Here is a 19,156-nt window from a genome sequence, read left to right on the forward strand (position 1 = left end):
CTCCTTTTTCGCGAGACACCCTGTCTAGAGCTCTGATGTCTCGTATTCTTTGTATTTCGTTGGGGTTGTTCAACTACGCCAAAGTGGATCCTTTTCGCTGATTTTGGCAATAACCTATGCGTAATTATCCCATTTAATAAATCATTGACTTCCTCGTGACTCTTCAGTTTCTTAGACGGGACACAGACGCATCCCTAGACACCAAAATTTCTGGATTCGGTTTTCTGGTTGCTGTTAAAAGTTTACTGAAACGAAACTAAAAATCCAAATACGCCAAGTACGTGTAGTTATGGTGTCGGTGCCACGGCCGGGCTGTGCTGTTTGCTGTTTGCCAATTGTTGGAGGATAGGTAACTTGCCTGGATGTGGCTACCGCCACTCATACTACAGCCTTTGCATTGAGCAATTGCCAGTGGGTAATTTAAACCTGATACACATTAGAATGTTACCAACGAAAATGAGTGAGCGAATAATCGCTAACAGTAGGGATAATTGACGGGCACAGCAAGATATTAGCTGATAGATACTTCTAATTTCCGAGTCTTTGAGAAGCAGTGACCGATAAATTAAAATTGCCGAAATTAACACCCCCTTTAAGACCTTATTAAAATCATTCTGTTACTTTCACCTTGATCAATCGCAGGCAAATCCCTACCGAACCTTACTGACTCATTTTGCAACGTATTTAGATAGAAACAGGATACTCAACCTGTAGCTCCTAAAATCTTCAAAAGTTTCTTACATCACCAAAATTTATTAGATTTTGTGCAAAAAATGTATGATCGAGTGAATGGATACCTAAGTTTTAATATGTACACTCTGTGGATCCTTTTTGTGCTGAGAGACCCTGTTGCTAATTTTCTTTTCCATCATGCGAAATTTTGAGCTAATGGTTTTGTCTAATTTTGTTTGGCTGTTTGTATCTTAGCTTCCTTCAACCATTTGGCTCAGTGGCTTTTTTAATCCTCAATCATTTCTGACTGCTGTAATGCAAAGTGCTGCTCGGAAGAATGAATGGCCACTCGATAAAATGTGCCTCCAGTGTGAGGTAACCAAGAAAATGAGAGAAGATTTCTCGTAAGTGTTTGTCCACATTTCATTACTACTATGTAAGATGTACATGTCAAAAGTAGAGAATCTACTCTCTAGGTTTTGTTTTGCATAATTGGAAGCTAATTTGAAGGCAGTTAGGTGAATGACTCACAACCAACCCCCAAATGAAACAATGAGAAGAGTAGGATGTACCTATATGCGTTGCAGGGTAGGTAATGCAATTCGTCTCGGCGATGCTGTTATTTTCCTCAAGAGCGGTCGAAGAATTTTTCTGTAAAGGACCCCGCGCACCTCTTGCTAGGGAAAAAGCACCACGATAGATCTTTAGTTTTTTATTGCAATCGATGCTCTTGATCAAAAGCGCCAACTTTCTACGCGATGCACCGTTTTCGCAAAAAACGCCCAAGAAGATTCATTTATTTGGTGATAAGAGTCAGAAAGATTCCTCATTTCAGCATTCGAGTGAATGATCAGCTATGTGTCAACAAGGAAATCAGGAGAACTTCAGCACCGAGCGGCAGTCTTATCTCAGATTCCGCACGCCGCACTATGGTCCAATAGCCCGATAAAAGCGGCATGAAATGATATTTGTATGTTTATACCTTGCAACATGAGTTTTTAGTGGTTTTTATGGTCGCTGAGTGGAAATATGCTAATACTTTTCAAAAAATCCATTTTTCACATTTTTATTCTTTCTTGTAACTTCGGTAATAATTTGATGACGAACCTTAAATTGAAGCACTAATAGCATATCAGGGCGGTGCGGTGTAGTGGCTATCGCCTCTCATTATTCTGCGTAAGGTCCTGGGTTCGATACTCGGAAAATATGTATATATTTTTTTGTCATGGGAACGGAGTTCCCCATGATATTACAATCGTTCCGTTGCTATCGCTATGGGATTCCCTATGCCTCTGCGACCTTGAGCGTTTCGCCCAGTCTTCGATTTTTGGTTGATTTTCCGATGTATCAAAAACCGTTGTATTTTTTAGCCAATCATGTCTCTACGTCAAGTTGTGTTGATTTCTAAAATTCCCTTTCAGCGAGTTTTTTTCCAACTTGAGATGTCGTGTCTGACTGGTAAATCTGCGCAGAACCACGAAGTTCCGATTTTGGGGAAATTCTTTTTTTTGGGAGGTTCCGATTGGTTATTTTTCACCATCAGTTTTCTGTTCGTTGGTGCAAAAGATCGCCTACCTCGTTGCTCTTGAGAAGCCGCCATTATCCCACCTCAAATGTTAAAAATAGAAGTAAAGAAATAATAACCATCGTACAAGGTGGAAAATTGCTCTGGAGGACCCTTTACGGATATATGAGCCAAAATCAGAACTCGATTGATGGATTTAATCCATGAATACAGAAATATTGCCTCAGTTTACTGCCGCGATAGCAAATGCATGCTGAGATGAACCTTGTGACACATGAAAGCATAGGCAAACAATGTCTCACAGAGAAAGGCGCTTAATCCGTTGTCTCATATTAGCGCAAGGGCCGAACCGCGCCGAAACTTCAAGGACGCCTTTTGTGAAGCCCCGCTCAGCGTCCGAGATCCCTTAATTGTTCTTTTTTCTCTCGCTTATAACGGATGTCGAGATAGCTCAGTCGTCATCGACACCATTCTACCGCTTCGTCAGCGCTCCATTTTTTACGAGCGGGGGTTCGAATCTCGTAGGGGATAGTTAATTTTTACTGGTTGTATTGAATGTTTTAGACCAATCATCTAACAATAATTAATACTTGGCTACTTAGGAAGCACATAGGTCCATTATGATGCGTATTCGGGCATATGTGTAGAGTAAAAATATCATACGTAGGGTGTCCCAAAAGTACCGGGACTGGTTCTGTAACTTCAAAAGTAAGATAGATACAGACATGATTGTGGTCTCATTTTAAAGATCAACTCAATACCTATCGATTAAAACCAAGATCAGCTCAATCGGATAAAAATTGACCGAGTTATGACAATTTCAAATCAGTGAGGAAAGTTTACCCCTACGGTTTTTAGGAAGATTTTTCGCTTACCAGGATTCAAAAAGTTAATATTCGTATCCACTTTCCTCCGAATCTTCCATAACTTCCTTTTGCTTTTCAAAGTACCGTCCATCAAACCGGATGCACTTTTTCATGCGCTCTTGCCACTTATCCAACATTGTTTTCCTGAATTCTTCCTCTGGGATGGAGTTGAAGAAGTTTGGAATTGCATTCTGGATTTCGGTCTTCGATACGAATCTTCGTCCGCGAAGCTCCTTTTTAAGCGTAGGAAACATTCAAAAATCACATGGAGCCAAGTCAGGGCTGTAAGGGGGATGAGGGATTGTTTCAACTCCATTTTTACTCATAAATTCACGTGTTAAGCTCGACTTGTGAGGCCGCGCATTGTCTTGATGGAGTATCCACGAAGCGTTCAAGTCCGACCGTTTCCGGGAAATGTGCATTCTCAACTCCTTTAGTACTTTGCAAAAATACGCACTGTCAACTGTTGTGTTTGATGGTACAAAATGTTGATAAAGGACACCTCGAAAATAAAAAAACACAATAAGCATCACTTTATGGGTCGACTTTTCGATTTACGGCGATGAAGAATCTTCCTTAAAAACCGTAGGCGTAAACTTTCCTCCCTGATTTCAAATTGCCATAACTCGGTCAATTTTTATTCGATTAAGCTGATCTTGGTTTTAATCGATAGGTATTGAGTTGATCTTTAAAATGAAATCAAGATCATGTCTGTATCTATCTTACTTTCGAAGTTACAGAACCAGTCCCGGTACTTTTGGGACACCTTATGTATATTTTACGCCGAAAAAGCGAACCTGAAACTTAAATGCGTTAACTTCCGAAAACTATATATAATCCAACGAAAATAAATAATTGGTACATAACAGCTTTTTTGTATGCAAAGAAAATAATTAAAAATGTTAAAAAAGAGATGTCAACACAAAATTACATAGCCCCTTCAATTCGGAAGATACTACAAACGAACTATACCTTAACATTTTCATATCCCATAAGTTAACGTTCCCATGACGAATATTGCTATCTGTTAAGGTTGGCGATGGCCGGGTTGGGAGAGCAGAGAGAACCCAATTTGATTCGATGACACAAACTTTTATTCCATACTTCACAGAGCACACAGACCGAATAATCAGACGAAACGCACTCTATTCCTCACCAACTCGTTGCTCCCCCCTCCAGTGATCAGCCGAGCAATCCACTCCTCTGATTGGCCAGGGGAACTTCTCAAGTGATGCTCCAAAGCAAACTCGAAATTTCCCCGGTCAACAGAGCAGCCGTGCCAACTGAACAAAGGAGAGGCAAGCAACGTCAGAGAGTCGCTATACTTGACATCCCCCCTTGTTGGGAGAGGAGGACCTCCGACGACTAAGATGGATGAGAGGTTAAGTTTTTCTCTTGAAGCGCAAAATTTTGTTAAAGTTAAGCATGCTTTAGTGAGCAAGTGAAACGTAATAAAGGATGGTTTTAGAATGAGAGTGTTTTTCTGTCTTTGACAATAAACAATTATGATAAAATACAAGTTAACAATCTACTGTTTCTAGGGGACGATTCTACAAAATAAGGTAAGATTGATTGACAACGGATTGCAAGATAATTTAGCGTTAAGAGGAAGATAATCATCTAGATTAAGAGTTGTTTGTGAAGAAGATGTGATCAGGTTGAGATAAGCAGGACTCTTAGCGTGATGTTGAGGTAATCAGTGATAAGTCCATATTAACAGCTTGGATTGAGGTGCTGGAGTAGTTTGAGCTGATAAAAGGAGTCTGCGGTCTTCCCAGAGTGTAGAATCGTTCCCAGAAACTGGATCAGCAAGAGTGTGTACAAATAACAGTTTCTGAAACAAGAATTAAAAAGCGATAATATCACAGCTTAAAAGGTTAATGAGCTTTTTAATTAATCTTAGTTTAAAGAGCCTTGTCACAGCTAAAATTTCTTTACATTTGGTGCTATAAGTAAAATGTAGAGAGTACTACAATATAAAAATTAAATAGAATATTTGCGTTGGCGAGAGATATTGTGACATGGAAGTACTGAAGTAACATATTGGGCTTTAGGGGGCACAGGCTTTAATCGGGAGACATTTAAAATTTCATTTGATAACTTTCCCCTCATTGGGATAGCAACTTCATAATTGAGGTCAGAGACTTTCTTGACGACCATATAAGGGCCTTGATAGAGGGGTGATAATTTGGAACTGGGTCTTGAGAGAGTTACATAAACCTGGGAACCTGGTGTTAAATTTAAAGGTATATGAGATTTGTCATAGTGTCGTTTGTATTTGTCCTGGGCTTTTTTTATGATTTCAGGCATTTCATGTCTGATTTTTAGTAATTGTTCGATCGATTCCAACAAATCAACGGGAGGGTTGGGGGGTTCTAGGGATGCGGTGAGAGAAGTGTCTGGCTCATACCCATGGACCAGGTAGAATGGGGAATAGCCCGTTGAAGCTTGTGCATTAGAATTGTACGCAAAAGTAACAAAAGGTAAAATGGTTGACCAATTTTTGTTAGATTCACTTATGTAATGCTTCAAAATTGTTACGATAGTTTGATTAAGCCGCTCCACTATGCCTTGTGATTGAGGTCTGTAAGCAGTGCTGTGCTGCTTTTGGAATTTTAACTGGTGAGACAATTCTGTGATAAGCTCATTATCAAAATGTGAGCCTCTGTCGGTTGAAAATTTACTAAAGAAACCTTTTTGAGAAATAACATCACTTATAAGAAATTTGGCAACTGTGTTAGCGTCAGCATTATGGGTTGCTTTTGTAATCGCATATTTGGTGAGGGTACAAATGGCAATTAAAATATATTTGTGACCGTACGAACTTGGTAATGGACCGAGGAAGTCACAAATTATGTGAGAAAAAGGTTTTCCAGTTAATGGCGGTGGGATGGGCTGCAGCAAACCGTATTTAACTTTTGCTGGCTTATTTAAGTTACAAGAATGACAACGAGAGATGTGGGTGGCTAAATCTTGCCGCATTGTTGGCCAGTAGAAATGCCTCTTTAGCCTATCGTAGCATTTTTTGAAGGAAAAGTGGGCTGATCCCGCAACTAGGTCATTATGGATATGGTGCAAAACAGAATTAATCAAGGATTTGGGCACATACAAAGCGTAAGGCTCTTGATTTTTACACCACAAATTTAGGTAAATTAAATCATTTCTGAGTGAAAAGCGACGGCTTCGGCGTAAAACATTGCGATCCGAAATTGTTTTTGGAGAGATAATAGCCTTTCGTATGATCTCAATTTGTGGGTCCTTTAATTGTTCTGAATTAAAATTAGTGGATATTAAAGCTAAATCATTGTTTGAAATTGGCATGTTTTTGTCTAAAGTGGCTATAATTGCGGTTACTGGGAATCTAGATAAATGGTCAACTGCCTTTATGGCTGGTGAAGAAGCTTTCTTGTAAATTACATCAAAATCATAGTCGACAAGTTTTGATACCAATTTATTTAATCTAGATGACTTTTCTTTAAATGTTGTAAAATACTCCAAACTATTATGGTCAGAAAAAACTGTAAATTTGCGGCCATATAGGTAATCACGAAAATGAGGCACTGCCAAAGCTAGGCCCTGGAGTTCAAGTTCAGTCGAACCCCAAGACGGTTGTGATTGAAGTTTTTTGCTGAAATAACCAATAGGATGTAGTTTTTTTGTTTCTGGGTTACGCTGGGCAAGGATAGAGCCAGTAGCCAATTTCGAAGTATCTACAATTACCACGGTTTCATGATCTTCATTGAAGTTTTGCAACACTGGTTTTTGCGTGAAAAGAGAAATCAAAGTCTTGAACGCTGATTTTGCTGCAGGTGTTAAAGTAAACTGTTTGTCGGAAGAGATTTTGAGGAGATCATACAATGGGGAGCAAATCTTGGCAAAATTGTGGATAAATTTACGATAGAAAGAACAGGATCCCAAAAATGAACGTAATTCTTTCAAAGATTTCGGCGGTTTTGCATTTAGTATTGGGATTAAATTTTTGGTTGATGGAGCGATACACTTGTGACTAATCAAATATCCTAGGATGTCTATCGATTCCCAACATACTTGGGATTTCGAAGTTTTTAGGCGTAAGAAATGTTTTTTTAGCCTTTCGAATACGATATTTAACAGCTTAACGTGGGTTTCATAGTCTTTGCTGTAGACGATCAGATCATCAATGAAGATTATGACACCGTGATACAACAGGTCGGCAAACACTTTGTTCAGAGCCCTACTAAATGATGATGATCCATTTTTAATGCCCATAGGTTGTCGGTTAAACTCGAACAAACCTCTACTAGTTGTGAAGGCAGAACATTTCCTAGATTTTTCAGATAACTCTTGTTGGAAAAATCCGCTCAAAAAATCAAATTTGCTGAAATATTTGTACTGACGAAGCTCAGTGATCAGGGATTCTATTCTTGGTAATGGGTACCTGTCTGGAATGACCTTGGCATTTAAGCGACGATAGTCGACAACAAATCTTTTGTCAGATAGCGATAAATTGGTAGATTTTTTTGGAACTCCAGGTTTGGTAACTAAAAAGGCTGGGGACGCATAAGGCGAAGTGCTATCACGAACAATACCAGCTTGTTTTAACTGGCCAATGAATTCATGCAATTGTTCATCCTCCATAGGTGACATGTGAAAAGGAGGAGAATGTACAGGAATGTTATCTGTTAAATTTATTTCAGCAGGCATCAAGCGTGCTTTATGTATTTCAATTTGTGAGGATGCAAAGACTTCAATGTTGTTTTGTATGATTTCCTTGACCTGGTTAAACACAAGTGGCGGTATTGATCTATTGATGAAAATTTGTGTTCCCGATTTGTCAACAGGGAGCAAATTTTTTGGAATACTATTACTAGAATTTGTATTGGAAGTGATATTTGTTATAACATTCTTGTGAGTTTCATTTTCATTTTCAGCGTTTTGGAATTGTAGAGTGAAATAATTACCCATGACAGAATTAATCTGCAGCTCTTGGGCTGGGAGGACACGGTTAATGCATGTAGGCGTATCCACAAATCTACTTGCACATATATTTCGACACGTATTAACTGTGATAATTTTGCTTCTCAAACCTGCCATTTTAATGGAATTGGTTGATTGGCAAGGAGGTGCACTACCTGTACTAGCAGGAACAGTGCCAGTAATAGATTTACTGTGTGGAAAAGCTGGACTAGCAGTATTTTTCCTATTCTGTGATTTGGAGTGCTTTATAGAAACATCATTTATATTATTGCAAGGAAGAAGGTCAGCATCTACTTTTCTAATTAGATTTAAGAATGCCTTCTTTTCAAAGTTGTTCGTTCTTTGAAAATACTCCAAGTTTTTCTTGAAGCAAATGGTACCAATGGGTGTATCCGGATATAAAATGATTTCTTGATGAGAGAGGTTTTTAACCGGTAAAGACAATTGAGTTAAACAACATCTATTAATATATAAATTTTTTGACTCCAACCATTTGAAATTTGGTTCAAAAAAGAAATTTGTTTGAAACGCTGGAAACTCACAATGAATGTTCACGTCAGTAACTGATAATGGTGCTAGACAAGTGGTATTTTTAGTTACTACTTGTAAACTTAAAGGGTATTCTAACGAAGACAAACTATTTTCTAGCTTATGTACAAAAGGGGCGGAAAAGGTTGTTCCTTGGTGAGTGAGTTGAATGCAGTTTGATTTATAATCTATGATGGCTTGGTGTGTTTTCAAAAAGGAGTCGCCCAAAATTAAAGGAGACGATAAGGATTTGGTAACATACACATAGGTTTTCAGTTCCCTACCGGCAATGTTGAGCAATAAGAAGCCTCGTTTTACAATGGGTAACGATTCATTGTTGGCTGTTTTCAAGTCGACTTTCTTTCCTTTTGCGGAAAGGACAAAATTTGCAAAAGCGATAGAACAAACGGATACACTAGCGCCGCTATCAATAAGCGCTGTGGTGCTATGATTTTGAACTTTCACATCAATAAAAGTAGACAAGCCTAAGCTTAATGTACACATAGAGGTTTCTTTCGGGACTTTAGTCTTTGTTTGCGGAGCCATGCGTTTAAAATGGGTGTCCTTTCGAGCTATTTTAGGACTGTCCTTTTTCACACGAGACAAAGGAGGAAAATGATCTGCATAAACACTAGAGGAACAGGGGTTTTCAATTGCCTTTGGCGTGAAGCTTTTGCGATTATGGGTAATCGACGTCTTAGATTTATTTCTAAAAATACCACTTTCTAAAAATTTTGATTGTTGCCATCCTTTTTTAAGGCAAAACAATCTCTCTTTAGATGCCCGCCTTTTCGGCAGTGAACACAAAAACGTACTTTACATTGGGTTGTATCATGCGCACACCCGCAAATAAGACATGTAGCACTAGGATAGGTTTGGGTTTTCGGTTGTTGGGCAGGGTATGGAATGTACGGTGGATGAAATGGCATCACTGGGCCTGGATGAAAAGGTTGTTGTTGGTAAAATGGTGGGTGTGGAAATTTGTGATTGTTGTATTTTTTCTTCTTCTTTTGTTGCGGTCTATAGGAATCATTTGTTTGCGAACGAGGTTGGATATTGTGATTAGCTTGTAAAGCAGAAATTTTGTTTATGATTTCATCCAGTTTGAGCTCAGCTGTTTCATTATGTGAGGGTTTATTAATGTTAGCAATGTTTAAATTTATATGACGCTGTTCGAACTTCTTTAAGGAGGATTCAAATTCATCCATCGTACTGTGTGGGAAGAGGGAAAATGTGGTTTTAATAGCCATGGGCATGCCTTTTAACAAATGAAAAATAACCTGAGCATCCGACATATTTGGATCGATTTTCCTACAGATGGTACGCACTTTAAAGGAGTATTCCTTTAGATCCTCCGCAGAATCAACTTTTAAATTTTCTAATTGGACTGTGAGTCGAGAAACTTTGGCTACATCTTTGAATTGAGATTTAAATTTAGCGGTAAACTGTTCAAAGGTCAGGGCAGGGTAAGAGGTTTTCAAAAATTCAAAATATTCAAGCGCTGCACCTTTTAAATATTTTTGAACGAAGAGAGGCACATATTCTTTTTTCCAGTTGTTGACTTGGACTGCCGCATCCAAAGACTCTAAAAATTTCTCCACAGTCACATTATTCCCGTCGAAAACTGTGGGTAAGATAATTGGAAAATGTTTAAAGTGTGATGGAGGCACATTATCACCTGGTGGGTCATTTTCCTTGTTGTTAGACATTACCGAAACTGTTTTCTTAAAAGTTAGTTTACGGACTACTTTGGATGGAACCACAAAGTCTGAAAGGGCGCTTGGGAGTTTTGTGGGACGCGTCGAGTGCCGTAAAGGGTCTTGGGAAGAACTAGGACCAAGTAACGTGTCAATTACAGTAATATCATCTTCCGCCTCTGAGTGGGACATTTACAAAATACGATGCTATGCAACCTGAAAAGAAGAGAAGAACATTTGGGGAACAAAGCATGAACTTAGAAAATGATTCACCTGGTTAAGGTTAGAAGTGGAATTTAGCTGCCGTTTGAATGTCCATCAAGAGGTCGGGATTCGGATTTAAGCCACCAGTGAGAAGTCCATGACGAGGTTGGAAACTATTTAGCTGCCGTTGGAATGTCCATCACGAGGGGATGCGGATTTAGGCCACCAGTGAGAAGTCAATGACGATGTTGGAAACTCGATCTCAGGCTATTCAGTCCTCAAGGGTTCGCCGAGGTTTCGGCACCATGTTCAGGTTGGCGATGGCCGGGTTGGGAGAGCAGAGAGAACCCAATTTGATTCGATGACACAAACTTTTATTCCATACTTCACAGAGCACACAGACCGAATAATCAGACGAAACGCACTCTATTCCTCAACAACTCGTTGCTCCCCCCTCCAGTGATCAGCCGAGCAATCCACTCCTCTGATTGGCCAGGGGAACTTCTCAAGTGATGCTCCAAAGCAAACTCGAAATTTCCCCGGTCAACAGAGCAGCCGTGCCAACTGAACAAAGGAGAGGCAAGCAACGTCAGAGAGTCGCTATACTTGACACTATCGCTAGCGATTGCAAAATCCAACTTGTTTTTTTTACGCCTAAATATTAAATTTTGTATTGGATGGACTATAAGAAGCAAAATGTAGTAGGACTTCGTCATATACTACTGTCAAGGGAACTTGAGACTGCTCAGGACAATACTACAACGTTTCATGGCTCCGGAGACCTACTTGCAAGTTTCACCGATCGGGCGTTTGAACTTGTTTTCGTCTGCCAAGCGAAGCATAAGCTTAAATATATCTATGTTGATAGACTATGTGTTTGAAACATGGTAAAACGTCCAAAAAAAAAAAAAAAAAAAAAAAAAAAAAAAAAAAAAAAAAAAAACAAGTTGGATTTTGCAATCGCTAGCGATAGCAAGCGAATCAAATTGGGTTCTCTCTGCTCTCCCAACCCGGCCATCGCCAACCTTAACAGATAGCAATATTCGTCATGGGAACGTTAACTTATGGGATATGAAAATGTTAAGGTATAGTTCGTTTGTAGTATCTTCCGAATTGAAGGGGCTATGTAATTTTGTGTTGACATCTCTTTTTTAACATTTTTAATTATTTTCTTTGCATACAAGAAATCTGTTATGTACCAATTATTTATTTTCGTTGGATTATATATAGTTTTCGGAAGTTAACGCATTTAGTCGGCCCATAAAGTGATGCTTATTGTGTTTTTTTATTTTCGAGGTGTCATTTATCAACATTTTGTACCACCAAACACAACAGTCGACAGTGCGTATTATTGCAAAGTGCTAAAGGAGTTGAGAATGCACATTTCCCGGAAACGGTCGGACTTGAAAGCTTCGTGGATACTCCATCAAGACAATGCGCGGCCTCACAAGTCGAGCTTAACACGTGAATTTATGAGTAAAAATGGAGTTGAAACAATCCCTCATCCCCCTTACAGCCCTGACTTGGCTCCATGTGATTTTTGAATGTTTCCTACGCTTAAAAAGGAGCTTCGCGGACGAAGATTCGTATCGAAGACCGAAATCCAGAATGCAATTCCAAACTTCTTCAACTCCATCCCAGAGGAAGAATTCAGGAAAACAATGTTGGATAAGTGGCAAGAGCGCATGAAAAAGTGCATCCGGTTTGATGGACGGTACTTTGAAAAGCAAAAGGAAGTTATGGAAGATTCGGAGGAAAGTGGATACGAATATTAACTTTTTGAATCCTGGTAAGCGAAAAATCTTCCTAAAAACCGTAGGGGTAAACTTTCCTCACTGATTTGAAATTGTCATAACTCGGTCAATTTTTATCCGATTGAGCTGATCTTGGTTTTAATCGATAGGTATTGAGTTGATCTTTAAAATGAGACCACAATCATGTCTGTATCTATCTTACTTTTGAAGTTACAGAACCAGTCCCGGTACTTTTGGGACACCCTACGTATGATATTTTTACTCTACACATATGCCCGAATACGCATCATAATGGACCTATGTGCTTCCTAAGTAGCCAAGTATTAATTATTGTTAGATGATTGGTCTAAAACATTCAATACAACCAGTAAAAATTAACTATCCCCTACGAGATTCGAACCCCCGCTCGTAAAAAATGGAGCGCTGACGAAGCGGTAGAATGGTGTCGATGACGACTGAGCTATCTCGACATCCGTTATAAGCGAGAGAAAAAAGAACAATTAAGGGATCTCGGACGCTGAGCGGGGCTTCACAAAAGGCGTCCTTGAAGTTTCGGCGCGGTTCGGCCCTTGCGGTAATATGAGACAACGGATTAAGCGCCTTTCTCTGTGAGACATTGTTTGCCTATGCTTTCATGTGTCACAAGGTTCATCTCAGCATGCATTTGCTATCGCGGCAGTAAACTGAGGCAATATTTCTGTATTCATGGATTAAATCCATCAATCGAGTTCTGATTTTGGCTCATATATCCGTAAAGGGTCCTCCAGAGCAATTTTCCACCTTGTACGATGGTTATTATTTCTTTACTTCTATTTTTAACATTTGAGGTGGGATAATGGCGGCTTCTCAAGAGCAACGAGGTAGGCGATCTTTTGCACCAACGAACAGAAAACTGATGGTGAAAAATAACCAATCGGAACCTCCCAAAAAAAAGAATTTCCCCAAAATCGGAACTTCGTGGTTCTGCGCAGATTTACCAGTCAGACACGACATCTCAAGTTGGAAAAAAACTCGCTGAAAGGGAATTTTAGAAATCAACACAACTTGACGTAGAGACATGATTGGCTAAAAAATACAACGGTTTTTGATACATCGGAAAATCAACCAAAAATCGAAGACTGGGCGAAACGCTCAAGGTCGCAGAGGCATAGGGAATCCCATAGCGATAGCAACGGAACGATTGTAATATCATGGGGAACTCCGTTCCCATGACAAAAAAAAAAAAAAAAAAAAAAAACGGAACCTCAAAGCAGCCTCCCGAGACAATTTTATCGCTCGGGAGCCCTACTTTCAAGTTTCACCGATCGGGCGTTTGAACTCGTTTTCGTCTGCCAAGCTAAACTTAAGCTTACATATATCTATTTTGAAAGACTATGTGTTTGAAATATGGTAAAACGTCAAAAAAAAAAAAAAAAACTTTTACGGAACCTCTAAGAAGCCGTCCGAGGCGATTCTTCGCTGTTCTTAAGCACAAGATTCAATTCCTCCCGATCAGCCCCATCAAATCGTTTTATTCTGCCTGGGCAGATTTAGGCTTTAATGCATTCGATTGGATAGAATATGACAGTGGAACATGAAAAAATGCATGGTGAATGGCATATAATAGCTAATTATAGCAAGTGCTAAGAAACGCAAAAACGTCATTTCTGATGAGAAAAAACTTGAGCCTACGGTTGCTTGCGAGTCTGCCATTTGCTAAGTGTGGGAATTAAGGAACAATTGAATTACGTTGAGGACGCCATGATGTCTGTATATTGAATGTCCTATCAAACCGACAACTGCCCCGGCGGCTGGGCTAGGCCTGTTAACCGAAACCGAACATCGAATGAGTTCGATCGGTTCGGTTCGAATCATCAATAATCGACGATTATCGAAATATCGACGATTATCGAAATATCGACGATTATCGAAATATCGACGATTATCGAAATATCGTCGATAACCGAAATATCGTCGATAGCCGAAGTGTTGTCGATTATCGAAATATCGTCGATCATCGGAAATATCGTCGATTATCGAAAAATCGGAGATTATCTGGAATATTGTTGATAAACGAAAAATCGTCGATTATCGGAAGTATCGACGGTTATCGGAAATATCAGCAATCAATGAAATATGAACAATTATCGTAATATCGTTAATAATAAAAATATCGACAAATATCGAAAGAATCCATCATCAAAGTAATGTTTTAACGTGTCATTGGAGAATCGACGGTCATCAGAATAATCGTGAAAATGAAGATATCGACAATGAAAGAAAGGATGCCCGGTAAGAAGCGAAAATAAATACTACAGCCCTTCGCACGCGTTGCAAGTTTTGCTGCGAGTGAGCCGAAAGTGAGGATCATCGATGCGCTGTTGAGCGCTGACGCCCGATTTTATACTTTCAATTACGTTCACACGTTGCGAGTGAAAGCGGGGCGCGCATTCTCCTTTCGACCGATGAGCGTCCTTCGTTTTGTTGACAATATTCACCGGCACATGACTTTTTTTGAAAAGTTTGAGGTTAGCCGGCCAGGTTGGCCTAGTGGTCAGCGCGTCTGACTCTAGGCCAATAGGTCCCGGGTTCGAATCCCGGTGGTGGTGACAAATTTTCATGGAACTGACGAGTGGATCTGCAGAAACAGATTCCACTCGGCCTTAATCCCTGAAAATTTGAAAGCCTGGAGCATGGATGTGCCTAAATCCCATGATGTCTAAGGACAATAAATACTGTCTATCGATGGCTGTAGGTTCCAACGGAATATAAGCCACTAAACCAGCAAAAAAAAAAAAAAAAATAAAAAAGTTTGAGGTTATTGTTATCATAGTGATCATAATGCAAGGAAACCTTTTTAAGGACTAAAGTTCTTTTCGCTTTACGTATCATGGATACCGACCTCCTTATTGCTTTGGCAGTTTGGACTTTCCTACTAATAATCGCGGCCTACCGGGAAGAGTCAAAACGGAGGCGACGCGGAGAAAGGAGATTTTGGGTTCGGTAAGTTTTTCTTGTTTAGAAGTATTACTCCAGATTTTGATTTTTGCTTTTTTGTCTTCAGATTTTTCTCTTGGTACTGAATATCTCACAGAAGCAACCTAAGATTTGTGTTTTTAAGTTATATCAGGCCATGCCACAATGCAGTGTGAACGTTGGTTGTAGAGCCGCGACCTCATCGATGATCGTGAAAATTGCGGGCGCCCCGTAAATTTCAGAATCATCGATGAGTGATGCACCGATGACTCCCACTTTCGGCTCACTTGCAGCAAAACTTGCAACGTGTGCAAAGGGCTTGCCGCCCTCTCCCCGTGTTGAAAAATAGAGCTTTCGAAGATTAAGGAAAAATGATTGTTCCGGTCTTTGAAGCGGAGCCAATGTATTGCCCTTCGTCTCGCCGAATTTCAGCTTGGAGCCAGTTTCAAAAGATTCGTCTAATATTTCTCGTTACGCGTTCTTTCGTTTGGCGTTTTTTTTTTTTGGCGTTTAAATTGGTTTTAATTCAAAAGGGGGCCAAAAACAAAGGTGAACAATGAAACTAAGCTGTCCTAATTTAATTACGCTTACCCCATGGCATTCTCATCTTGAACTTCAAGAGCAAACCGTCTATTTTCATTATTATTTGACACTTAATGGAGGTGAAAGTGAAATGTGATTTTTAGAAATGTGAAACATGCTTTTTGTTTTGATTTGAAAGTATAATCAATGTCACCTGTCATCATCACCCATGGGCATCATTTCCGTCGTAAGTTGAAGAAAACTGCATCGTTGTAAGGTGAGAACATATTCTTGTTTTATTATTTTACCTTCTTAGTTAAGCACAAGGTAGGGTTGCGGCACTAATATTCAGCTAAGCTGGTCGGAAAAGTTTTCCTTCTTTGCGAAAGCCCCGCTTCCGCGTGATAAGTATGGTTATGGTTATGAAATTCGCTATTCGCTGAACGGAATTTACGAGGGAGCGAAAGAAACAAAATATCATAAGTTTTAGGATCTAATTGAATAGTATCAATGGAAATCCGCTAAAGTCCATATCTAGTTTCAGATTTTACTAGGTTCCAATTCGTCGTTTCCCTCACGAAAGGACGTAACTATATTTCAATGCTGCCAAATTTCCCTTTGGAAATTGTATTTTTATCGCAAAAATCTTGGGAATTTGTAAGTGAAAATTTCACTGATTTTTCCTCTGATCTCGTGTAATAATCAAGAAAAAATTTCGATCAAAACTGTTGCGATACATGCTTAAAAGCACAAAAGCAGTTTTCGCCCGACACGATTCAGTTGTGAGTGAAACGTGTGAAAGGACTCGAAGGGACAGAGGGAAACTAAGTTTCATACAATTTTATGGGGCTGAGTATGTAACCGCAACCAACCCGCAAAAAAAAGAAAACTCGAGAATTTGATACTTAAGATGCTCTGAGGTCACCTCACGCAAACCCCCACCTCGCCAAGTGAGTCAGAGCGCCGCGCGCCGCGCCGGTGAAACTGACAAGCGCAAGGTGGTGGCGAACACTCCGTCATGTCACCACATGTCACCACCCACTCAATTTGGCAATCGCAGTTGACTGACGGGACGGGTAACGCAAGGCCGCTGCCTCTGGCGTGACCCGTGGATATTCGGGCTCACAATCAGCAAATCAGCCGCCCTACAGATTATTTTTCACCGTTTCGAAGATTTGACTCTTTTTCTTTCCCTCTTCTTACCCCTTGCTCAGCGTTGCGGCACGAGCGCGTCGCCTTGTCGCCGTCGCCCTCGCCCGTCCCTGCTAAAAATTTTTCATGGAATTCCGTGCTGGTTTTCCATGGAAAATTTCTCCACGTAAAATTGGGCACGGAAAATTTTTCCATGGAAAATTTCTCCACGGAAAGCACCACGGAAAATGTCACCATGGAAAATTTCTCCATGGAAAATTTCTCCACGGCAAATTCTCACCGTGGAAACCTGCCACAGCACTCACTGTGTCTCATGCAGGTTTCCACCATCAAGTTACCATGGTGGTGTTTCTTTAAGTCATCATAGAACTGTTCTACTCAATAATGCTGGTTTTTTTAGTATTTAATTAGATAATTTACAAGTTTTCCTTGTTATCAAAATAAATGAAAATGATACACTCACCAACTTGAAGACACATAGTACCAACTATACTTGACAGAGATGTAATAATTCTTTTAACAATTGAGAAACTACCGCACTGTACCTTCGCGTCACATACTGCACGCTCAACGTTTCAAATAAGATTTCATTCAGTTGACAATGTGAAAACATATTCAAATTATTTCACAATAAGCACGGAAAACAGCACCAAAAATTATCACAACACTATCCAAATTAGAGGCCAAGAGAGTGAGATATGAACTGTAGATTTTGGTTTCTGTCTGGGAAGCTTAATTGCATCTAGATGGTTTAAAGGTTGCCACTAATTCCCTGCGAATGGCTGTTCGATAAGATCAAAGGAACTGCCAGATGATAGGAAACAAATGGCGATTGCTGCAGCTGAACAAGGCAGGTAAATGTCTTGGTGTGTTTTTATGAAAGCTCTGAAAAATGAATAATGTACAGCGCATCAAAACCATGAGTACAACCAATGATCAGCACTAAATTAAAACAATCTCAAGGTGAAGCCAACCAACATTTCTTGAGAAGTTAAAATAAGTTCTGAGGATAGCCAAATAATTTTTAGTAATAGGACAAAATACTTGTGAAAAAGCATTGGTAAAATTGTGTGTAAAAGCAATTATTGCATTGGTAGCCATAAAAATAGGAAGTAAATTATTGGACATCTGATAATTCACTGAAACATCGTTGATAAGGATGTGATGTTTTAGCCCTCTAGAGTTAAAAGTTTAAGGCCTCATCTGTAACTTCAGATATATCTCTCACACTACTTACATTTCTGAATAAAAATACCAAGTAATAGCTAAGGCTTAATTCAGACGTCACTTTTCCTTCACTCATGTCAAATGAAAAGTTGGATCGTGTAATACAACACGAGAACACAACGATCATTTGAGAGGTTGAACAAAAATTTGAAAGTCAGGTCACACCAAGGTTTCCGTTCAACTTCTCAAACAAATGTCAGAGCTCACGCATCATACGTTGAGACAAACGTCAAAAGTATTGTTTAAGTCACCATTCACCAGTGGTGCCACCTGACTACATGAATTTACCTGTTGAGCGGTGCGAATTCAGAGCTAATCGGAGAGAAACATTTGTTTCAACATACGATGAGCGAGCTCTATGTTCTCATGTCCGTATCAAACGATCCAACTTTTCACTCGGTATAAGTGGAGGAAAGCTAGACTGTCTGAGGTGGGCTTTAGTTTCCATCACACAGCAAAAAAATCTAGAAGGGCCTGTATTTAAGGTTTCTTTTTCAGTCCTAAGTAGTTCTCACCTGTGAATTTTATTCAGTCTATATGGGTTTCGGCAAACGATAGGAAATGGCGATCTCATATGATCTGACAGATAACTGATATTATCCCTGAGGAGGACAATGACATGAGCTGATGAGCAGCTAGGAATGGAATGCAGTTAGAATGTTAACCGTGTGCTGAAAACACGATAAGGGAGACTGTAACCAATAATCGATCACGGTTCATGTTTGGGGTGCAGACTCGGAGGAGTGATCAAGGAGAAGATAGAGAAAATGATGAGCACATACGAATCTACTATTCAACAAAGAATGTTAGAATAGTTTATCAAAATACAGAAATAAATGTAATGCTATGATTCTATGGAGAGGTTACAGATCAGTGGCTGATAGTTCACTATTGGTCATATTGGTGCCTATGCGTACATTCAGTAATAGGAATTGCTAATCATTGTTATTCATGACTTACCTAGATTCAGTTCAAGGCCCTTGCATTCAACTCGGATTTGGCGTGATGTAGCGAAAGCAGGAAGTCAAGAAATATATACATTTCTGAGAATTACTGTATGGTTTGCGAGAGCTTCATTGAGCCTGACGAAGTGACGAT

The 19,156-nt window shown here is 39.6% G+C and overlaps 1 protein-coding gene across 1 annotated transcript in view; it reads left to right on the forward strand.

Annotated features, from left to right (window-relative positions):
- The window catches only part of LOC109037293 (dynein beta chain, ciliary), a 684,333-nt gene extending 680,334 nt beyond the window's left edge, over positions 1 to 3,999 (forward strand). The window contains exon 53 of the mRNA XM_072296415.1: positions 928 to 3,999. Within this exon, the coding sequence (XP_072152516.1) occupies positions 928 to 1,080 (153 nt within the window). The 3' untranslated portion in view covers positions 1,081 to 3,999. The remainder of the gene's footprint in view (positions 1 to 927) is intronic.
- Positions 4,000 to 19,156: the final 15,157 nt, after the last annotated feature.

Source organism: Bemisia tabaci, chromosome 2, assembly GCF_918797505.1.
Source record: "Bemisia tabaci chromosome 2, PGI_BMITA_v3".
In the NCBI taxonomy this organism is placed as follows: domain Eukaryota; kingdom Metazoa; phylum Arthropoda; class Insecta; order Hemiptera; family Aleyrodidae; genus Bemisia; species Bemisia tabaci.